This window comes from Macaca mulatta, chromosome 19, assembly GCF_049350105.2.
Source record: "Macaca mulatta isolate MMU2019108-1 chromosome 19, T2T-MMU8v2.0, whole genome shotgun sequence".
NCBI lineage: Eukaryota > Metazoa > Chordata > Mammalia > Primates > Cercopithecidae > Macaca > Macaca mulatta.
The window spans coordinates 65,440,022-65,461,480 of NC_133424.1; the positions used below are offsets into that span (position 1 = coordinate 65,440,022).

Here is a 21,459-nt window from a genome sequence, read left to right on the forward strand (position 1 = left end):
CTCCTAGGCCCCGCCCCTAGGACCCCTCAGTCCTCTCCGGCCCCGCCCCCTGCCCTACTCTTTCTGGCCAGACCCCGCCCCTTCCCCGCCCCCAAGCCGCCAGGTCTCAGCTGCGCGCGGTTTTCTGCAAACCCGGAAGCGGATCGCGGGGAGTGAAGGCTGCGCCGCAGAGCGTGAGTTTCACTCTCTCCAGATTAAATCTGCGCTTCGCAGTCCCCCTTCTTCCATCCGCCGGGTCTGGAGAGGATCCCTACAGATCTTAAAATGCCCGCACCGCGCCCTCCACCCCAGGTAAATTCTGACGTTGCTGCGAGAGTGCGGGGATCGCTTTCCCTTTGGGTTAAAGTCCCTCTAAGGCTACTTCCTGAATCTGGTCTTTCTGCCTTGCGCTAGGTAAACATGGCCTTTCGCGTCTTTTGCTACCTAAAATCCTTTACCGATTTTTCTTCCCGCCACGCAGGAGGGCGCTTTTTTTTTTCTTTTTTTTTTTTTCTGAGACGGAGTCTCGCTGTGTCGCCCAGACTGGAGCGCAGTGGCGAGATCTCGGCTCACTGCAAGCTCCGCCTCCCAGGTTCACGCCATTCTGCCTCCCAAGTAGCTGGTACTGCAGGCGCCCGCCACCACGCCCAGCTGATTTTTTTTTTTTTTTTTTTTTTTAAGTAGAGAGGGGGTTTCACCGTGTTAGCCAGGATGGTCTTGATCTCCTGACCTCGTGATCCGCCCGCCTCGGCCTCCCAAAGTGCTGGGATTACAGGCGTGAGCCACCGCGCCCAGCCGGGGGCACTTTTTAGAGCCTTCACCTGCAAGGTGGGTTCAGGTCTATCCGGTTCTCCAAGACTCGCCCTTGTTGGCCCTTGGTGCGCAGCGCTGCAGCCTCAGTCCGGAGGGGCCGGTTCCTTAACCTTGGTTCTGGGATTCTGCAGACCCCACCCCTGTCCTAAGGTGCCATCTGTCTTTCTCGTCTGAAATCTTTCTCAGGGAGGGCCTTCAGCTCCCACGCCCCTTTAGGCAGTCACCTCCCGTGGTGGGAAGGTGAGCTGGGCTTGTTCTGTGACACCCATGGTGGAGGAGGTGACCTTGGCCTGTCCTGTGACACCCAGTATTCTTTTTTTTATTTTTTGAGAACGAGTCTCCCCCTCTATTACCCAGGCTGGAGTGCAGTGGTGCGACCTCGGCTCACCGCAACCTCCACCTCCCAAGTTCAAGCGATTCTCCTGTCTCATCCTCTGAGTAGCTGGGATTACAGGCATGAGCCACTGCGCCCAGCCAACATGGAACACTTCTGACAGCAAATGTGTGGGAGTTTTTTTCCCACACACTAGGCAATTCTCCAGTGGACACCAGCTGCGTGTCCTATAATTCAATTCAATTCTGACACTGTGCACCTGGAGTTAGAGTCAGATCCAACAGGTTAAGGTCTTAGTCCCACAAGACCAGCCCCCCCCCCCCCGCCCCACCCTGCTGCCACTTCAGACATCAGTCAAAAGTAATAGATTGTCACCTGTCCTTAAAACTGACCTATATTTTGGGGCTCCCATGACTCCCTCTTTGGTTTTGATTAATTTGTGAGGACAGCTCACAGAACTGCTGGAAGCACTTACTTATGTTTACTGATTTTTTTTGCAGTCAGTCCTCGCTTAATGTTTTCTATAGGTTCTTGGAAATTGAGTCATGAATGAAATGATATACAGCAGGTCCTCAAATAACGTTGTTTTGTTCAATGTCATTATTATTATTATTATTATTTTTGAGACGGAGTCTCGCTCTGTTGCCCAGGCTGGAGTGCAGTGGCATGATCTCGGCTCACTGCAAGCTCCACCTCCCGGGTTTATGCCATTCTCCTGCCTCAGCCTCCTGAGTAGCTGGGACTACAGGTGCCCGCCACCTCGCCCGGCTAGTTTTTTGTATTTTTTTTTTTTAGTAGAGACAGGGTTTCACTGTGTTAGCCAGGATGGTCTCGATCTCCTGACCTCGTGATCCGCCCGCCTCGGCCTCCCAAAGTGCTGGGATTACAGGCTTGAGCCACTGCGCCCGGCCTATTATTATTATTTTGAGATGGAGTCTAGCTCTGTCGCCAGGCTGGAGTGCAGTGTCTCGGTCTCCACTCATTGCAACCTCCACCTCTCGGGTTCAAGTGATTCTCCTGCCTCAGCCTCCCAAGTAGCTGGCATTACAGACACGTGCTGCCATGCCCAGCTAATTTTTGTATTTTTAGTACAGATGGGGTTTCACCATATTGGCCAGGTTGGTCTCAATCTCCTGACCTCTTGATCCGCCCACCTTGGCCTCCCAAAGTGCTGGGATTACAGCGTGAGCCACTGCGCCCGGCCATTCAATGCCATTTTTTATGTTGATGAGGAAAAAAGTTGCCGTTTCACTTAAAGTTCCTGTTTCCAAGAATCTATTGATAAGATCAAGTGAGGATTTGATGTATGAATAAAGGATATCATAAATGATAGCCATGAGCAGCCAGATGAAGAGATATGTATGGTGAGGGCTGAGAATGTTCTGAGCACAGGAGCTTCTGTCTTGTGGATTTGGGTGTACCACCCTCCTGGCATTCAGATGTGTTTGTCAACCAGAAAGCTCTCCAGACTCTATAGATCGGGAATTTTTATTGAGGCTTCATCCTGTAGGCATGAGAGATTATTAACTCAATCTTCAGCCTGTTCCACTCTAGGAAATGAATGATGGAGCTGAAATTTCCAAGTTTCTAATCATGGCTTAGTCTTTCTGGCAACTAGCTGTGTCCAGGAGCCCACCAAGACTTGCCTCATTAGAACAAAAACCACTCCTATCATGCAGGAAATTCCAAGGGATTTAGGGGCTTTGTGCAAGGATGCGGGGTCAAAGACCACATATGAGAACAAAAGATTCTCCTAACACCCCTTTCTGTGAGGGGTTTAGGATCTATGTCCCAGGAACCAGGAGCAGAGACCAAAAATATATTTCTTGTTATTTCACACTCCCTCAAAATGGAGCTCAATCCTGGTTTGACTTGAGAGTACTGAGTCGTTTTGCAAATAAAACTCTTGTACCTCTTTACCTGAGATTTCCATTAATGTAATGGGGTTGGAGTCCAGCATTGAAGTAGTTACGTTACCCCAGCTGATTCTAATCTGTGTCCAGCATTGATACTGAGGCTCTGTGTCTTCCATTTCTTTTTTTTAAATGTTTTAGATGGCGTCTCACTTGCTGTCGCCCAGGCTGGAGTGCAATGGGGCAATCTCAGTTCACTGCAAACTCCGCCTCCTGGGTTCAAGCGATTCTCCTGCCTCAGCCTCCCGAGTAGCTGGGACTACAGGTGTGCGCCACCACACCCGGCTAATTTTTGTATTTTTAGTAGAGACAGGGTTTCACCATGTTGGCCAGGCTGGTATTGAACTCCTGACCTCAGGTGATCCACCCGTCTCGGCCTCCCAAAGTGCTGGGATTACAGACTGTGTCCTCCATTTCTGAGGGCTAAGCTCAGCCTGGGATCTATAGAGATGTGAGGGCGGCTGTGCTCTGCATGAGGTTTGCTCAAGGCCAGGTGTGCGCCCTGAAGGGGAGCTCAGTCCAGCCCAGCTCCCCACTGCTGCAGCGTGCGTGTGGGCTTCTCTAGGAGGAGAGTGGGTTCTTAAGAAAGCGGTTACAGACTCACCTATTGGTCTTCCTACAAGTTTCTTTCTCCTCCATCACTCCTGGTGCAGTCGGTGGCAGAGGACTGTCTTTGCACGGGGTGAGGTCTTCCCTGTGTGTATGGTCGTGGCACAGGGAGCGGGTGTGTTAATTCTAGGCATTAGATAACTTCTTTTTCACATTCCATATTAACTTTTAAAGGCTCATGTGGCCTGAGGAAGAAGTCCAGAAGAGAAGAAAGAGGAAAGAAAGAGGAGACAGGGATGGCTCTTCCTCAGGTAAAATGATATTCTCGGTGGATTGTTCTGTTTCCTTTTTTTTTTTTTTTTTTTTTTTTTTGAGAGAGAGTCTCACACTATCACCCAGGCTGGAGTGCAGTGTTGTGATCTTGGCTTACTGCAACCTCTGCCTCCTGGGTTCAAGCAATTCTTCTACCTCAGCCTCCCAAGTAGCTGTAATTACAGGCGCCCGCCACCACGCCCAGCTAATTTTTTGTATTTTTAGTAGAGATGGGGGTTTCACCATGTTGGCCAAGCTGGTCTCCAATCCTGACCTCGTGATTCACCAGCCTTGGCCTCCCAAAGTGCTGGGATTACAGGCGTGAGCCACCATGCCCAGCTTATTCTGTTTCTGTTTCCTTTCCGAAATTTCATTCTTTGGAGTTGCAAATCTTCTGAGTCTGAAGCGTCCTGCCTGACACGTTTGCTCGCACTCACCTGTGCCTTCCCTCAGTCCCTCTCATTTCACTTAGATTCCATTGCCTGTGACCCAGTGATATGAACTTGGGAAGAGGCCCTACTGGGCATGGTCCTGGGAAGGGCTCACACCCAGACATGGATGGACATGAAGTGTGGGCCCCATGGTGTCAGGACTGTTAGGCAACGCGGATTGTTTAGCGGCCACATCTGGATGCACTGTGAGGTCTCTGTGGATCAGGAGTAGAGAAGTTGCACATGGAAGTCACGTACTAATGTGCACAAGTACCTGGTAAATTCCAGAAAAGTCGGCTGATAAGGGGAATTCTGGCATGTTGTTTGTCTGATTTAATAATGCATTCGAAGATACATACATGAATCTATGTTTTTGGCTCCAGAACTGTTATGATTTGGAAGGGAATGGAAAGTTCAGAAACACCTTGGTGAGGGGAGGGTGTTTTATTCTACCACTGATTTTTTTTTTTTTTTTTTTTTTTTTTGAGATGGAGTTTCACTCTTGTTGCCCGGGCTGGAGTGCAATGGTGCAATCTTGGCTCACTATAACCTCCGCCTCCCAGGCTCAAGCAATTCTCCTGCCTCAGCCTCCCAAGTAGCTGGGATTACAGGCATGTGTCACCATGCCGGGCTAATTTTGTGTTTTTAGTAGAGACGGGGTTTCTCCATGTTGGTCAGGCTGGTCTCAAACTCCCAAACTCAGGTGATCCATCTGCCTTGGCCTCCCAAAGTGCTGGGATTACCGGCGTGAGCCACCATGCCTGGCTCCACCAATTTTAAAATATGAAATCAATCTAAATCTCTTTCTTTTTTTTTTTTTGAGACTTTGCTCTTATCCCCTAGGCTGGAATGCGATGGTGCGATCTCGGCTCACTACAACCTCTGCCTCCAGGGTTCAAGCGATTCTCCTGCCTCGGCCCCCCAGGTAGCTGGGTTTACAGGTGCCTGCCACCATGCTGGGCTAATTTTTGTATTTTTAGTAGAGACAGGGTTTTACCATGTTGGCCACACTGGTCTTGAACTCCTGACCTCAGGTGATTCACCTGCCTTGGCCTCCCAAAGTGTTGGGATTACAGGCATGAGCCACCTCTCCCGGCCAGAAAACAATCTAAATCTCTAACAGCAGGAGATTATTTTTTATTTTTTTTATTTTTTTTATTTTTTGAGACGGAGTCTTACTCTGTCGCCCAGGCTGGAGTGCAGTGGCCGGATCTCAGCTCACTGCAAGCTCCGCCTCCCGGGTTTACGCCATTCTCCTGCCTCAGCCTCCCGAGTAGCTGGGACTACAGGTGCCCACCACCTCGCCCGGCTAGTTTTTTGTATTTTTTAGTAGAGACGGGGTTTCACTGTGTTAGCCAGGATGGTCTCGATCTCCTGACCTCGTGATCCGCCCGTCTCGGCCTCCCAAAGTGCTGGGATTACAGGGTTGAGCCACCGCGCCCGGCCCAGCAGGAGATTATTTAAGTCATTTTCAGCACGTCCTTCTTTTGGAGGTTGCTTTTCAATCTCTTGATTCTTTCTTTGGATGCAGAGGTGTTTGTAAGTTTGATGTAGTCCCGTTTGGATATTTTTGCTTTTCTTGCGTGTGTCTTTGGTGTCCTATCTTAGAAATCATTGCCAAATTCATTTTCACAAACCTTTTCTCCTACACTTTCTTCTAGGAGTTTTATCATTTTAGGTCTTATGTTCAGGCTTTTAATTCATTTTTTTTTTTGCTTTGTTTTTGTTTTTTTGTTTTTTGTTTTTTGTTTTTTTGTTACCCAGGCTGGAGTACAGTGGCACGATCTCGGCTCACTGCAACCTCTGCCTCCAGGGTTCAAGCGATTTTCCTGCCTCAGCCTCCCGAGTAGCTGGGACTACAGGTGCCTGCCATTTCACCATGTTGCCCAGGCTGGTCTCGAACTCTTGACCTCAGGTGATCCGCCCGCCTCAGTCTCCCAAAGTGCTGGGATTACAGGCGTGAGCCACTGCGCCCAGCCTAAATATTTAAATTTAAATTGATAGAATTTTATTTGTAGTTTGACTATAACTATTTCATAGGGATTGAAGTTAAAGCTTTAAATGTTTTTTCATGTTTTTACCATTCTTTTATCGGCCATATATAACATAATGTTGACAAACTAAGTTAAATACAACTTATACACTTTACTGTCCCCAAGATGCTGAAATGCACATGAGGAAAAATGATAGTGAAAAAAGTCATAAAAAATACGTCATTGAGAGGCATGTTTTCTCTTTGTTAATTTACATTTGTGTATGTGTGTGTGCATGAATGTATGGATGCACAATCCTATGGCTTTTATAGAAGACACATCACCATTTCATGAATCAGTTTTGTATTTTTATTTTTTATTTTATTTATTTATTTATTTATTTTGAGATGGAGTCTTACTCTGTTGCCCAGGCTGGAGTGTAGTGGCGTGATCTCGGCTCACTGCAACCTCCACCTCCCGGGTTCAAGTGATTCTCCTGCCTCAGCCTCCCGAGTAGCTGGGATTACAGGCGTGTGCCACCACTCCCAGCTAATTTTTGTATTTTTACTAGAGACGGGGTTTCACCATGTTGGCCAGTATGATTTCGATCTCTTGACCTCGTAATCACCCGCCTCGGCCTCCCGAAGTGCTGGGTTTACAGACGTGAGCCACCACACCCGGCCACACTTTTTAGATTCTGACCTTTCTTTCTTTAAAGCCACCGTGGACATTGTCATCTCTGAAGACCACACACCTCTTCTGGCGCATCTAGATACTGAATATCACTGTGTGTCAAACATAATCTCTAGCACTACTATAGAGACAGCCATGTGTTGATTTTTTATTTCTCTGTTTCTTCCATTGTCTACAGAAAGAGAAATCCACACTTATTTAGAAGATATCATGAGCTCTTACAGAAGAGTGTAATAAAATGCAATTAGGGAGACATACCGAATGTTCTTCCTAACATCCCTAAGTGCCCCAAAATACTTTAGCATGGGTCTGCCAGAACTTTCCCTTCAGTAAATCCGTACAATTCTCTTCTCTTCTCATTTTATGTAAAGATGATAACTCTCCCCACATGTGCTTGGTAAAAAGTGTTTTTCAGACACAGTTTGCCTGAAAATACCTTTCCATGGATTTCCCAGAACGTTCATTTAAACTAAATTGACTTATACCTCTCTTTTCGTCTTTTGTGTGAAGATAATAGCTTTACCCATAACTTCTTGGTGAAATGTGTTTTTTCATATCAGGGAAGGTTGACATTCAGGGATGTGGCCATCGAATTCTCTCAGGAGGAGTGGAAATGCCTGGACCCTGCTCAGAGGGCTTTGTACAGGGACGTGATGTTGGAGAACTACAGGAACCTGGTCTCCCTGGGTGAGGATAATGCCCCTCAGAAGCTGGGATCTGCTCTGCTGTATCTCTGCGTGTTACCTTGTGTGCCTCTTGGGAGCCCCTGCATTGCTCAATTAAGATTGAAGCTATGTTAATTCTCAGATGAAAAGCTTAATAGTGCAGCATCTGGACTTGTTTAATTATCCCGTTTTCAAATGATCTACCCGCTTCAAGATATGTCATTGGTGGTTCCATAGCTTAAGCAGAAATAAATCTTATGGTAGACTTTAAAAATATCTACTTTGGGCTGGGCGCGGTGACTCACGCCTGTAATCCCAGCACTTTGGGAGGCCAAGGCGGGTGGATCACCTGAGGTCAGGAGTTTGAGACTAGCCTGGCCAACATGGTGAAACACCATCTCTACTAAAAATACAAAAAATAGCCAGGCATGGTGCCAAGCGCCTGTAATCCCAGCTACTTGGGAGGCCAAGGCAGGAGAATCACTTGAACCCGGGAGGCGGAGGTTGCAGTGAACAGAGATTACGCCACTGCACTCCAGCCTGGGCAACAAGAGCGAAACTCCATCTCAAAAAAAAAAAAAAAAAAGAAAAAAGAAAAAGTAAAAAAAACCCACTTTGCTGTTTTCTATCCCTTTGCTTGTGATTTAGTACTTCTTAGAGGATGGCTTGATGTCCGTATCTTACCATGTTCCCTAAACATTCAGAAGGAGGCATTCAGGGGTGAATTTGTGAAACATTTTTCTAGATCCATTTGTAATGTCCTCTCTCCTCCTCTAAACAAAGGGCTGAGATTCTGTAAAAGCCACAGCACATCACATTCCTTTCTTTTTCTAAGCAGGAATCTCTCTTTCTGAAATGAGTATTATCTCCATGTTGGGGCAAGGGAAAGAGCCCTGGACTGTGGAGAGGGAAGTGAGAATAACAAAAACATCAAATGGTTGGGAACGCATCAAAGGTGTGAACACAGGTAAGAGCTCAAATGGACAGAGAGGAAGCTGCACCGTTAGTAGTCAGGTAACTCTTTCTGAGTTGAAGAGTTCTATGGGACAAAAAGAGTTTAAATCCTGTGAGCTCTCAATGGAAACTTCCATTTGCCCTCATTTATCCCTGGGCTCTTCTGATGTGTAATAGTTTATCCTTTCACTCTTCCATGGTGCTACAGCTCAAACAGTGACAAAGGCAAAGTCTTTATCATGATGGACAGCACCCTGTCATGTGGCTTCTGTGACCTCTTTGGTTTCTTCACTCTGAGGGGTACAGGGAGGGTTGTGTCAAAGGGGTCTCCTGTGATCTCTCCTGTACCTGACTGCATCTGATGCTCAGTTCTCTGTCTATACAGATCAGAGCTGAGGCCTCCATAGACCTGCCCCCTTGACGTATTCAGGTTTTGCCCCATTTCCTGTACTTGGGAGGCCTAATCAGTTGATGGGGAAACATTGGCAACTCCTCCTTTGCATATGGGGCTCCGGAAACCTCATGGTGCTGTCTGCAGCCCTCTCTGCCTGTTGAAGTCTTTCAGCCTCAGTCATTTCTTTTGTTCTGCTTTTGCCACAGACTGCAGTGTGTGCAACAGGGGAGTACGCTGGGCTTTCTGGGATTGTTTACTCAGTACTGGAATGGCACTAGGCAGAGAGGTCCTTTTTTTTTTTTTTTCTTTTTTTTTGAGACAGAGTCTGGCTGTCTTGCCCAGGCTGTGTTTGTGATGCAGTGGCGAGATCTCAACTCACTGGAACCTCTGCCTCCCAAGTTCAAGTAATTCTGCCTCAGCCTCCAGAGTAGCTGGAACTATAGGCGCATGCCACCACACCTGGCTAATTTTTGTAATTTTTTTTATACTTTAAGTTTTGGGGTACATGTGCAGAACGTGCAGGTTTGTTACATAGGTATACATGTGCCATGGTGGTTTGCTGCACCCATCAACCCGTCATCTATATTAGGTATTTCTCCTAATGCCATCCCTCCCCTAGCTCCCCAACCCCCAACAGGTCCTGGTATGTGCTCTTCCCCTCCCTGTGTCCATGTGTTCTCATTGTTCAACTCCCATTTATGAGTGAGAACATGTACTGTTTGATTTTCTGTTGTGTTAGTTTGCTGAGAATGATGGTTTCCAGCTTCATCCATGTCCCTGCAAAGGACATGGATTCATCCTTTTTTATGGCTGCACAGAATTCCATGGTGTACAGGTGCCACATTTTCTTTATTCAGTCTATCATTGATGGGCATTTGGGTTGGTTCCAAGTCTTTGCTATTATGAACAGTGCCACAATAAATATATGTGTGCATGTGTCTTTACAGTAGAATGATTTATAATCGTTTCAGTATATACCCAGTAGTGGGATTGTTGGGTCAAGTGGTATTTCTAGTTTTAGATCCTTGAGGAATCGCCACAGTCTTCCACAGTGGTTAAACTAATTTACACTCCCACCAACAGTGTAAAAGCATTCCTATTTCTCCACATCCTCTCCAGCATCTATTATTTCCTGACTTTTTAATGGTTACCATTCTAACTGGTATGAGATGGTATCTCACTGTGGTTTTGATTTTCATTTCTCTAATGACCAGTGATGATAAGCTTTTTTTCATATGTTTGTTGACCACATAAATGTCTTCTCTTGAGAAGTGTCTGTTCATATCCTTCGCCCACTTTTTGATGGGGTTGTTTTTTTCTTGTAAATTTGTTTTTAAGTTCTTTGTAGATTCTAGATATTAGCCCTTTGTCAGATAGATAGATTGCAAAAATTTCCTCCCATTCTGTAGGTTGCCTGTTCACTCTGATGATAGTTTCTTTTGCTGTGCAGAAGTTCTTCAGTTTAATTAGATCCCATTTGTCAATTTTGGCTTTTGTTGCCATTGCTTTTGGTGTTTTAGTTATGAAGTCTTTGCCCATGCCTATGTTATGAATTGTATTGCCTAGTTTTCTTCTAGGGTTTTTATGGTTTTAGGTCCTATGTTTAAGACTTTAATCCATCTTGAGTTAATTTTTGTATAAGGTGTAATGAAGGGATCCAGTTTCAGCTTTCTGCATATGGCTAGCCAGTTTTCCCAACACCATTTATTAAATAGGGAATCCTTTCTCCATTGCTTGTTTTTGTCAGGTTTATCAAAGATCAGATGGATGTAGATGTATGGCATTATTTCTGAGGCCTCTGTTCTGTTCCATTGGTCTATATCTCTGTTTTGGTACCAGTACCATGCTGTATTGGTTATTGTAGCCTTGTAGTATACTTTGAAGTCAGGTAGTGTAATGGCTCCAGCATTGTTCTTTTTGCTTAGGATTGTCTTGGCTATACGGGGTCTTTTTTGGTTCTGTATGAAATTTAAAATAGTTTTTTCCAAGTCTATGAAGAAAGTCAGTGGTAGCTTGATGGGGATAGCATTGAATCTACAAATTACTTTGGGCAGTATGGCCATTTTCACAATATTGATTCTTCCTATCCATGAGCATGGAATGTTTGTCCATTTGTTTGTGTCCTCTCTTATTTCCTTGAGCAGTGGTTTGTAGTTCTCCTTGAAGAGGTCCTTCATGTCCCTTGTATTGTATTCCTAGGTATTTTATTCTTTTTGTAGCAATTGTGAATGCAAGTTCACTCGTGATTTGGCTCTCTGTTTGTCTGTTATCGGTGTATAGGAATGCTTGTGATTTTTGCATATTGATTTTGTATCCTGAGACTTAGCTGAAGTTGCTTATCAGCTTAAGGAGATTTTGGGCTGAGACAATGGGGTTTTCTAAATATACAATCATGTCATCTGCAAACAGAGACAATTTGACTTCCTCTTTTCCTAATTGAATACCTTTATTTCTCTCTCTTGCCCGATTGCTGTGGCCAGAACTTCCAGTACTGTGTTGAATAGGAGTAGTGAGAGAGGGCATCCTTGTCTTGTGCCTGTTTTCAAAGGGAATGCTTCCAGTTTTTGCCCATTCAGTATGATATTGGCTATGGGTTTGTCATAAATAACTCTTATTATTTTGAGATACATTCCATCAATACCTAGTTTATTGAGAGTTGTTAGCATGAAGGCTGTTGAATTTTGTCGAAGGCCTTTTCTGCATCTATTGAGATAATCCTGTGGTTTTTGTTATTGGTTCTGTTTATGTGATGGGTTACATTTATTGATTTGCATACGTTGAACCAGCCTTGCATCCCAGGGATGAAGCTGACATGATCGTGGTGGATAAGCTTTTTGATGTGCTGCTGCATTGTTTGCCTGTATTTTATTGAGGATTTTCACATCGATGTTCATCAAGGATATTGGCCTGAAATTTTCCTTTTTTGTTGTGTCTCTGCCAGATTTTGGTATCAGGATGATGCTGGCCTCGTAAAATGAGTTAGGGAGGATTCCCTCTTTTTCTGTTTGGAGTAGTTTCAGAAGGAATGGTACCAGCTCCTCTTTGTACCACTGGTAGAATTTGGCTGTGAATCTGTCTGGTCCTGGACTTTTTTTGGTTGGTAGGCTATTAATTACCGCCTCAATTTCAGAACTTGTTATTGGTCTCTTCAGGGATTCGACTTCTTCCTGGTTTAGTATTGGGAGGGTGTATGTGCCCAGGAATTTATCCATTTCTTCTAGATTTTCTAGTTTATTTGCACAGAGGTGTTTATAGTATTCTCTGATGGTAGTTTGTATTTCTGTGGAATTGGTGATGCTATCCCCTTTATCATTTTTTATTGCATCTATTTGATTCTTCTCTCTTTTCTTCTGTATTAGTCTGGCTAGTAGTCTACCTATTTTGTTAATCTTTCAGAAAACCAGCTCTTGGATTCATCTGGTTTTTGAATGATTTTTTTGTGTCTCTATCTCCTTCAGTTCTGCTCTGATCTTAGTTATTTCTTGTCTTCTGCTAACTTTTGAATTTCTCTGCTTTTTATTCTCTAGTTCTTTTAATTATGATGTTAGGGTGTTGATTTTAGATCTTCCACGCTTTCTCTTCTGGGCATTTAGTGATATAAATTTCCCTCTACATACCGCTTTAAATGTGTCCCAGAGATTCTGGTACGTTGTGTCTTTGTTCTCATTGGTTTCAAAGAACATCTTTATTTCTGCCTTCATTTCGTTATGTACCCAGTAGTCATTCAGGAGAAGGTTGTTCAGTTTCCATGTAGTTGTGCGGTTTTGAGTGAGTTTCTTAATCCTGAGTTCTAATTTGATTGCACTGTGGTCTGACAGACTATTTGTTATGATTTCCATTCTTTTGCATTTGCTGAGAAGTGTTTTATTTCCGATTATGTGGTCAATTTTAGAATAAGTGCCATGTGGTGCTGAGAAGAGTGTATATTCTGTTGACTTGGGGTGGAGAGTTTTGTAGATGTCTATTAGGCCTGCTTGGTCCAGAGTTGAGTTCAAGTCCTGGATATCCTTGTTAATTTTCTGTCTCATTGATCTGTCTAATATTGACAGTGGGGTGTTAAAATCTCCCACTATTATTGTGTGGGAGTCTAAGTGTCTTTGTAGGTCTTCTCTTTGTGAAGCATCTCGAGGGAGCTTATGAAATTGAATGATGCCTACCTTCTTTATGTCTACCGTACCTTGTCTTGTTTAAGCCAGTGCTACTTTTATTGTAGTACATTTCTATATATTGTAAATGAACTTGTTTTTATTTAATCAGCAGTCCATATTTTGATGAGTTTAGTGATTGTTTTATGTCTACAATATAATAGGGCTTTGTATTGGGGAATGCATTTTTAAGTATATTTTACAAGCTTTCCTTCTTTAGTTTGAGGGAGTGGCTCAGTAGCAGTTTCCTTAAAATCTGCATAAACTCCAGAACATATTGAAAATATTGTCTAAATTATTGGTTTTTTTTGTTTCACCTGACTTAATATATATTATTAAAGTGTCAGGCTAATTTGTTATAGCTTCTAAATTGGGGGATTTTCTGTCTTAAGAATACACTTCTTTTTCTTTTTTTTCCTTAAAAATTTTTTTTATTGTTGAGAATATACTTTTTACAATTAATTCAATGCCTTATTTTCAGAAATACCATTACATTGACTTGACATAATTTGTTATAGAAGATAACATTGCTTTTTCTATAGTATATTTTCAATTGTCTAATCATAACTTTTTGAGTTTGGGTTAAATGTCACTGAATTTTTATGTCCTCCATACATTATTTTGTAAAAATTATGCTGCTTATCTAGACTTGTCACATCCATCTTGGTATACTAAATTAATATTTAAATATCTCACAGTATTTTACAGGAAACCTGTCTCATTTCTTATACTTCAAGGACTTCTTCACTCTTATGTATATCACCTGTATTTTCTACAAATTTCTGAAGTTCTGCAAGTCGCATTCTTCAGTTAATACATGACTGTTTTGTTCCCCACCTTTCTTTCCATCTGAATTTTCTGTAACGTTCACTTGGTTCCTGTCAATCCACTTCTTGGTGCTGTCTTGTTATTCTCTGCTCCTTATGTGCTGCTATGTTGCTGAAAACCTAGCTCCACGGGTCTCCATGCACTGCCAGGAAATCTTTCTGCACTTTGCATTCACTAACAGCTCCCTTCAGTATAAGCCATTACCCACTGTGGGTCATTTACTTATTTTCTTTATAAGGTTACCACTATAGTTTGGAGGGGATGTTTGTCCCCTCCAAATCTCATGTTGAAATTTGATCCCCAGTGTTGGATATGGGGGCTAATGGTAGGTGTTTGGATCATAAGAGTGGACCCTTCACGAAAGGCTTGGTGCTGTACTTGAGGTAATGAATGAGTTCTTATCCTATTACTTCCCATGAGAGCTGGCTGTTGAAAAGAGCCTGGTGCCTCCTCCCCTCTTGCTTCCTCTCTTGCCATGTGATCTCTGCACATGCCATCTTCCCTTTGCCTTCTACCATGAGTGGAAGTAGCCTGAGGCCCTCACCAGAAGGAGCTGCTGGTACCATGCTTCTTGTACAGCCTGCTCCCCCTTTTTAGAGTTAACATAAGTTTGCACAACACAAATGTTTGGGTTATAGGTCATTTGAAACTGGATTTCCCTAAAATTAATTTGCATTACATGTAATCACTTTTTCTTTATTAAAAATCCTGTTCCTAAAAATTTGAAGATCATGGTTGAAAATTTTATAATTGTTCAGTATAAATACTATTTTTGGTATAATATCTTTTTCTTTCTCTCTTTCTCTCTTCCCTCTTTCTCTCTTTCTTTTATTTATTTTTTATTTTTTACTTTTTTTTTGAGATGGAGTCTTGCTCTGTCACCAGCCTGGAGTGCAGTGGCACAATCCTGGCTCACTGCAACCTCCACCTCCTGGGTTCACGTGATTCCCCTGCCTCAGCCTCCCTAGTAGCTAGGACTACAGGCACGCGCCACCACACCTGGCGAATTTTTTGTATTTTAGTAGAGATGGGGTTTCACCATGTTGGCCAGGATGGCCTCAATCTCCTGACCTTGTGATCCACCCGCCTTGGCCTCCTAAAGTGCTGGGATTACAGGTGTGAGCCACTGCGCCCGGCCAATATCTTTTTCAGTATGAACTACTGATTTGCCAACTATAGTTAATAGAAAACCTGTTTTTTAAATATCTTGTAGACGTCTCTCCTACACATATGATCAAGAAATCACCACCAAAACAGAACAATAGCACAGAAAAAGTATTCCAAGCAGTGATGTTGGAAAGACATGAAATCCATGACATCAAAGATTTTTACTTCAGGGAAATGCAGCAAAATATTCATGACTTTGAGTGTCAGTGTCACAATGATGAAAGAAATTACAGAGAAATACCTGCAATTAAAAACATCACTGGAAGAAGAGATCAAGATGATGGAAGGAATGCAGGAAATAAACCAGTTGAAAATCAGCTTGAACTAAGCTTTTGGTCGCATCTGGCTGAACTACAGGGATATCAGACTGAAAGGAAAATTTATGAATGTAATCAAATTGAGAAGTCTGTCACCAGTGGCTCCTCAGTTTCATTACTTCAAACAAATCTTCCTCGTGTCAACACCAGCATTTCTAATCTGTATAGGAATGATTTTATGCATCCTTCATTACTCACACAAGACCAGAAAGCATACATTAGGGAAAAACCTTACAAATGCAGTGATTGTGGCAAGGCCTTTCATCAGAGGTCCAACCTTACTATACATCAGAGAATCCATACTGGACAGAAACCACATAAATGTGATATATGTGGCAAAGGTTTCAGGCGAATTGCAAACCTAGCAAGTCATCATAGAATTCATACAGGAGAGAAACCTTACAGATGTAGTGAGTGTGGCAAGACCTTCAATCAGACGTTCAATCTTACTACACATCAGAGAATCCATACTGGACAGAAACCATATAAATGTGATATATGTGGCAAAGGTTTCAGGCAAATTGGAAACCTAGCAAGTCATCATATAATTCATACTGGAGAGAAACCTTACAGATGTAATGAGTGTGGCAAGACCTTTAATAGGATGTTCCACCTTACTAGACATCAGAGAATCCATACTGGACAGAAACCATATAAATGTGATATATGTGGCAAAGGTTTCAGGCAAATTGCAAACCTAGCAAGTCATCATAGAATTCATACAGGAGAGAAACCTTACAGATGTAATGAGTGTGGCAAGACCTTTAATTACAGGTCCCACCTTACTAGACATCAGAGAATCCATACCGGACAGAAATCATATAAATGTGATATATGTGGCAAAGGTTTCAGTCAAAATTCATACCTTGAAAATCATCAGAGAATTCACACTAGAGAGAAACCTTACAGATGTAATGAGTGTGGCAAGACCTTTAATTACAGATCCCAACTTACTAGACATCAGAGAATCCATACTGGACAGAAAACATACAAATGTGATATATGTGGCAAAGGTTTCAGGCAAATTGGAAACCTAGCAAGTCATCATAGAATTCATACTGGAGAGAAACCTTACAGATGTAATGAGTGTGGCAAGACCTTTAATAGAATGTTCCACCTTACTAGACATCAGAGAATCCATACTGGACAGAAACCATATAAATGTGATATATGTGGCAAAGGTTTCAGTCAAAATTCATACCTTGAAAATCATCAGAGAATTCACACTGGAGAGAAACCTTACAAGTGTAATTAGTGTGGCAAAGCCTTTAGCATGTACTCAAACTTAACTGGAGAGAGACCTTATAAATGTAATGAGTGGGGCAAGGCTTTTTTTCAGAGTTCAAAATTGTGAAACATCACAGGATTCATTCTGGGGAGAAACCAAACAAATGTAATTAATGTGGAGAGGCATTTATTCAAAATTCAAGTCTGGTGGACCATCAGAGAACTCACACTGGAGAGAAACTTTACAAGTGTAATGAGTGCGGTAAAATCTTTATTGGGCATTCAAGCCTAACTAACCATCAGGTAATTCATACTGGAGAGAAACCTTGCAAATGTAATGAGTGTGGAAAGGCGTATATGAAGCGGTCCCAACTTAGACATCATGAGAGTATTCATACTGGAGAGAAGTCATACAAATGTACCAAACGCAGCAAAGCGTTTAAACAATGGGCGGACATCAGGATTCACCAAAAAATCTATGCTGGAGAGAAACCTTACAAGTGTGATGAATGTGGAAAAACCTTTACCCAGGCCTCTCACCTCACTATACATCAGATCATCCATACTGGAGAGAAACCATATGAATATGATGTATGTGGCAAAGTCTTCAGTCAAAATTCACATCTCGAAAGTCATCGTAGGATTCGTACTGGAGAGAAGCCTTACAAATGTGTGTGGCAAGGTCTTCAGTCAAAATTCACACCTTGTAAATCATGGGAGAATTCAGACTGGAGAGAAATCCTACAGATGTCATGAGTGTGGCAAAGCCTTTACTGGAGGCTCACACTTCATTAATCATCAGGTAGTTCATACTGGAGAGAACCTTCCAAATGTACTGAATGTACCAAGGCTTTTAAGCGTGGCCCTAAACTCAGGACTCACCAAATAGATCATACTTGCAAATGCAACGAATGTAGCAGTGTTTTAAAAGTAGTGTTCACTACATATTAGATATTAGTATCTAATATATCTTGGGGCAAAGGCACACAAATGTAATGTGTGTGACAAGGATTTTATCTGAGGATCAGAAGTTGGGGAACAGAATAATTTGTACTGGGGAGAAACCTTAGAAATCCAATGAGCATGGGAAAAACTTTACTATCAGTTCAGGTACTACATAACATCAGAGAGTTCATATTGAAGAGAAACCATGTAAGTACAAGGTATGTGGCAGAGGCTGTATTCAGGCTTCACAGTGCACTGGACATCAGAGTATACATCTTTTGCTGGGCATGGTGGCTCACGCCTGTAATCCCAGCACTTTTGGGAGGCTGAGGCGGGCGGCTCACCTGAGGTCAGGAGTTTGAAACCACCCTGGCCAACATGGTGAAACCCTGTTTCTGTTAATACAAAAATTAGCTGGGCGTGGTGGTAGGTGCCTGTAATCCCAGCTACTCAGGAGGCTGAGGCATGAGAATTGCTTGAACCTGGGAGGCAGAAGTTGCAGTGAGCTGAGATGTGCCACTGCATGCCAGCCTGGGCGACAGAGCAAGACTCCGTCTCAAAAAACAAAACAAAAAAACAGAGTATACATCTTTTAGAGAAATCACACAAAAGTAACACGCATGCTAAGGCTTTTTTTTTTTTTTTTTGAGACGGAGTCTTGCACTATTACCCAGACTGGAGTGCACTGGTCCAATCTCAGCTCACCACAACCTCCACCTCCTGGATTCCAGCAATTCTGCCTCAGGCTCCCAAGTAGCTGGGACTACAAGTGCACGCCACCACACCTGGTTAATTTTTGTGTTTTTTAGTAGATACGGGGTTTCACCATATCGGCCAGGCTGGTCTCAAACTCCTGACCTCATGATCTGCCCGCCTTGGCCTCCCAAAGTGCTGGGATTATAGGCGTGAGCCCTTGCATCTGGCTCATGCTAAATCTTTTACCCAGTGGTCAAAACTGGCACATCACAGGATTTATACTGGAGAGCAACCTCACAAATGTAATGAAAGTGGTAAGGCTTTTTATCAAATGTCCTTGTCTTTGGGGTCATGAGAAAATTCATACAGAATCTATTAAAAATGTACTAAACATGGAAAGACCTTCAAGCAACAGTGATATAATGAAGGTGGTAGTTTTTTAAACCAACACCCACAACAGTCTACACATCATAGAATTCATACCAGGAATCTAATTTTCCAAAATTAACTGGAAATATTACAAACTGCAGAATAGTTCCAGGCCAAAATATGTTACATTCATAACATGATGTATATATCAAAGGAAAAAAGGACATGTGGAAATGACACATTAGTGTATAAAATAGTCATTTATGTGAAGTTTCTTGGAAAGGCTACACTACTATTATTGGTTTCCATCTGAAGTTTGAGATCTGTCGATTTATGCTTTTCTTACAGGCCTTTCATTGTGGTCTTTCGGAAGGAATCAATAAAATGACAGGGCCCACTTCATTAGGTGTGGTTCATTCCTATTCATGCTCCCTGGAAGAACAAGAATGCTGAATTTTAAAATTTAATATTGTATGAATTAGCGTCAGGGAGAGGTGGAGAATAATACAAAACTGTAAGTCATGCTTATTGTGTTCAGTGTGCCCTTCTCCAGAGGGCCACTGGCTTATAGGAAAGGATTGCTGCCCTACCAATTGACCATGAGATGGCATCCCAGGACGTTAAGACACTGGGTTTTTGTTTGTTTGTTTTTTGAGATGGAGTCTCGCTCTGTTGCCAGGCTGGAGTACAGTGGTGTGATCTTGACTCACTGCAACCTCCATGTCCTGGGTTCAAGTGATTCTCCTGCCTCAGCCTCCCAGGTAGCTGGGACTACAGGCTTATGCCACCATGCCCAGCTAAGTTTTGTATTTTCAGTAGAGACAGAGTTTCACCATGTTGGCCAGGATGTTCTCAATCTCTTGACCTCGTGATCTGCCCACCTCGGCCTCCCAAAGTGCTCAGATTACAGGCGTGAGCCACTGTGCCCGACTGACACTGGGCTTTTTATGAGAGTGATAGATTACTAGGACCTGATTGTGTGGTAGAAGTAATGTAGGGGAAATGGCGATCATCTTCTTTAAAAAGCAATAGCTGTTGTATATCAATGATTAATGAAAAATTAGTTATTCTTGTAAATTGAAGAAAGAATGGTTATCATAGAGGGTAGTTCAAGTCAAAGAACCAGGACTGGGCATGGTGGCTCATGTTCTGTAATCCCTGCACTTTGGGAGGCCAAGGCAGACAGATCTCTTGAGGCCAGCAGTTTGAGACCAGCCTGGCCAACACGGCAAAACCCTGTCTCTACAAAAAATACAAAAATTAGCCAGACATGGTGGTGGATGCCTGTAACATCAGCTATTTGGGAGGCTGAGGGGAGAATCACTTGAACCCCGGAGACGGAGGTTGCAGTGAGCCGAGATCACCACCCTGGGCAACAGAGTGAGACTGCCTCAAACAAAAACAAAACCAGACAAAAGAACCAGAAGAGCGTGTGCACGTGTACGTAGACGTTTCACAACTGGCATTATGTTTTACTACTGTTTTATTTAGAAAGTTTCACACGTTTTATGTGTTAATAAAATTTAATCATAACTTTTAATGACTCACGTTTCTTCTACCACAGTTTTGTCTCACCTCAGTTGGGTATTTCATAACAGACAGTGATAGTGCACCATTAGGCTCTCTAGGTTGAAGGAGTCTTGCAAGGAAACATGAGGTTTGGGCTTTAACTGTGGCAACTGACATCCAGTATCCTCCCCTTTAATTTGTTCTCATCCAAAACTGATCTATATATTTTTCTTTAATAAGTGATTTTTCAAGGTTGCATTTATTTTCTCCTTTACACTACACTTTGAGTAAGAGTCAGTGTTATTAGTGCTTTATGTGTAATCACTGAACCTGTGAGATAAGTACTGATGTTATTCACATATCACAAACGAGGAAACTTAGGGCCAAGATGGTTTAAGGACTCATCCACATCCCTGTAAGTGGGTGAGTCAGGATTCATGTTTGGCTGCAAAGATGAGTGATACAGTTTGGATTTGTGTTCCTGCCTGGATCTCCTGTCAAATTGTAATCCCCAGTGTTGGAGGTGAGGCCTGATGGGAGGTGACTGGATCATAGGGGCAGATTCCCCTGTGGTGCTGTACTTGTGATAGTGAGTTCTCATGAGATCTGGTTGTTTAAAAGTGTGTGGCACCTCCCCCTCTCTCTTCCTCCTGCTCTGGTCATGTGAAGTGCCTGCTCCCACTTTGCCTTCTGCAATCATTATAAGTTTCCTGAGGCCTACTCAGAACCTGAGCAGATGCCAGCATCATACTTCCTGTACAGCATGCAGAACTGTGAGCCAATTAAACCTCTTTTCTTCATAAATTATCCAATATCAGGTATTTATCCAATATCAGGTATTTCTTCATAGCAGTGCAAGAATGGACCAATACAGTGAATGTCTTAACCATGGTGCTCCACTAACATGGCTAGTTACTTTTCTTTTTCTTTTTTTTTTTTTTGAGATGGAGTTTCACTCATTGCCCAGGCTGGAGTGCAATGGCACAATCTTGGCTCACTGCAACCTCTGCCTCCCTGGTTCAAGCGATTCTCCTGCCTCAGCCTCCCGAGTAGCTGGGATTACAAGCGTGCACCACCACACCCAGCTAATTTTGTAGCTTTAGTAGAGACGGGGTTTCAGGTTACAGGTGTGAGCCATCTCGCCCAGCATGGCTAGTTATTTCTCTCTTTCACGAACTCAACATCTTGACTTAATTTTGTTAGTATCTTTTGTCATTTTATACTGGTTATCTTCACACATAATTGT

At 43.0% G+C, this 21,459-nt stretch overlaps 1 protein-coding gene across 16 annotated transcripts; it reads left to right on the forward strand.

The window, feature by feature from the left end:
• Window positions 1–128: 128 nt before the first annotated feature.
• Window positions 129–20,240, forward strand: LOC722722 (uncharacterized). 16 transcript variants are annotated; one of them, XR_013410217.1, is made up of 6 exons: window positions 129–291; window positions 3,823–3,899; window positions 6,096–6,246; window positions 7,558–7,684; window positions 15,197–17,775; window positions 18,529–20,240. XR_013410217.1 is itself a non-coding variant. In XM_077981539.1 (6 exons), exons 4-6 carry the CDS (start codon window positions 7,651–7,653, stop codon window positions 16,720–16,722), a joined length of 1,692 nt encoding a protein of 563 aa, XP_077837665.1. In that variant the 5' UTR covers window positions 129–291; window positions 3,823–3,899; window positions 6,096–6,246; window positions 7,558–7,650; the 3' UTR covers window positions 16,723–20,240. The 16 variants fall into 16 exon arrangements, 13 of the variants coding, with proteins under 13 accessions (XP_077837665.1, XP_077837669.1, XP_077837667.1 ...); XR_013410215.1 differs by lacking the exon at window positions 6,096–6,246 and adding an exon at window positions 8,501–8,629 and having other exon boundaries at window positions 15,197–17,804; window positions 20,048–20,240; XM_077981539.1 differs by adding an exon at window positions 8,498–8,629 and having other exon boundaries at window positions 15,197–20,240.
• Window positions 20,241–21,459: the final 1,219 nt, after the last annotated feature.

What these genes read in the sequence shown, in the direction of transcription:
- LOC722722 (XM_077981538.1), top strand. An exon ending in CAGGAACCTGGTCTCCCTGG is followed by an intron (nt 7,685 to 8,497) that starts GTGAGGATAATG and finishes TCTTTTTCTAAG; the next exon opens with CAGGAATCTCTCTTTCTGAA. An exon ending in CATCAAAGGTGTGAACACAG is followed by an intron (nt 8,630 to 15,196) that starts GTAAGAGCTCAA and finishes AATATCTTGTAG; the next exon opens with ACGTCTCTCCTACACATATG.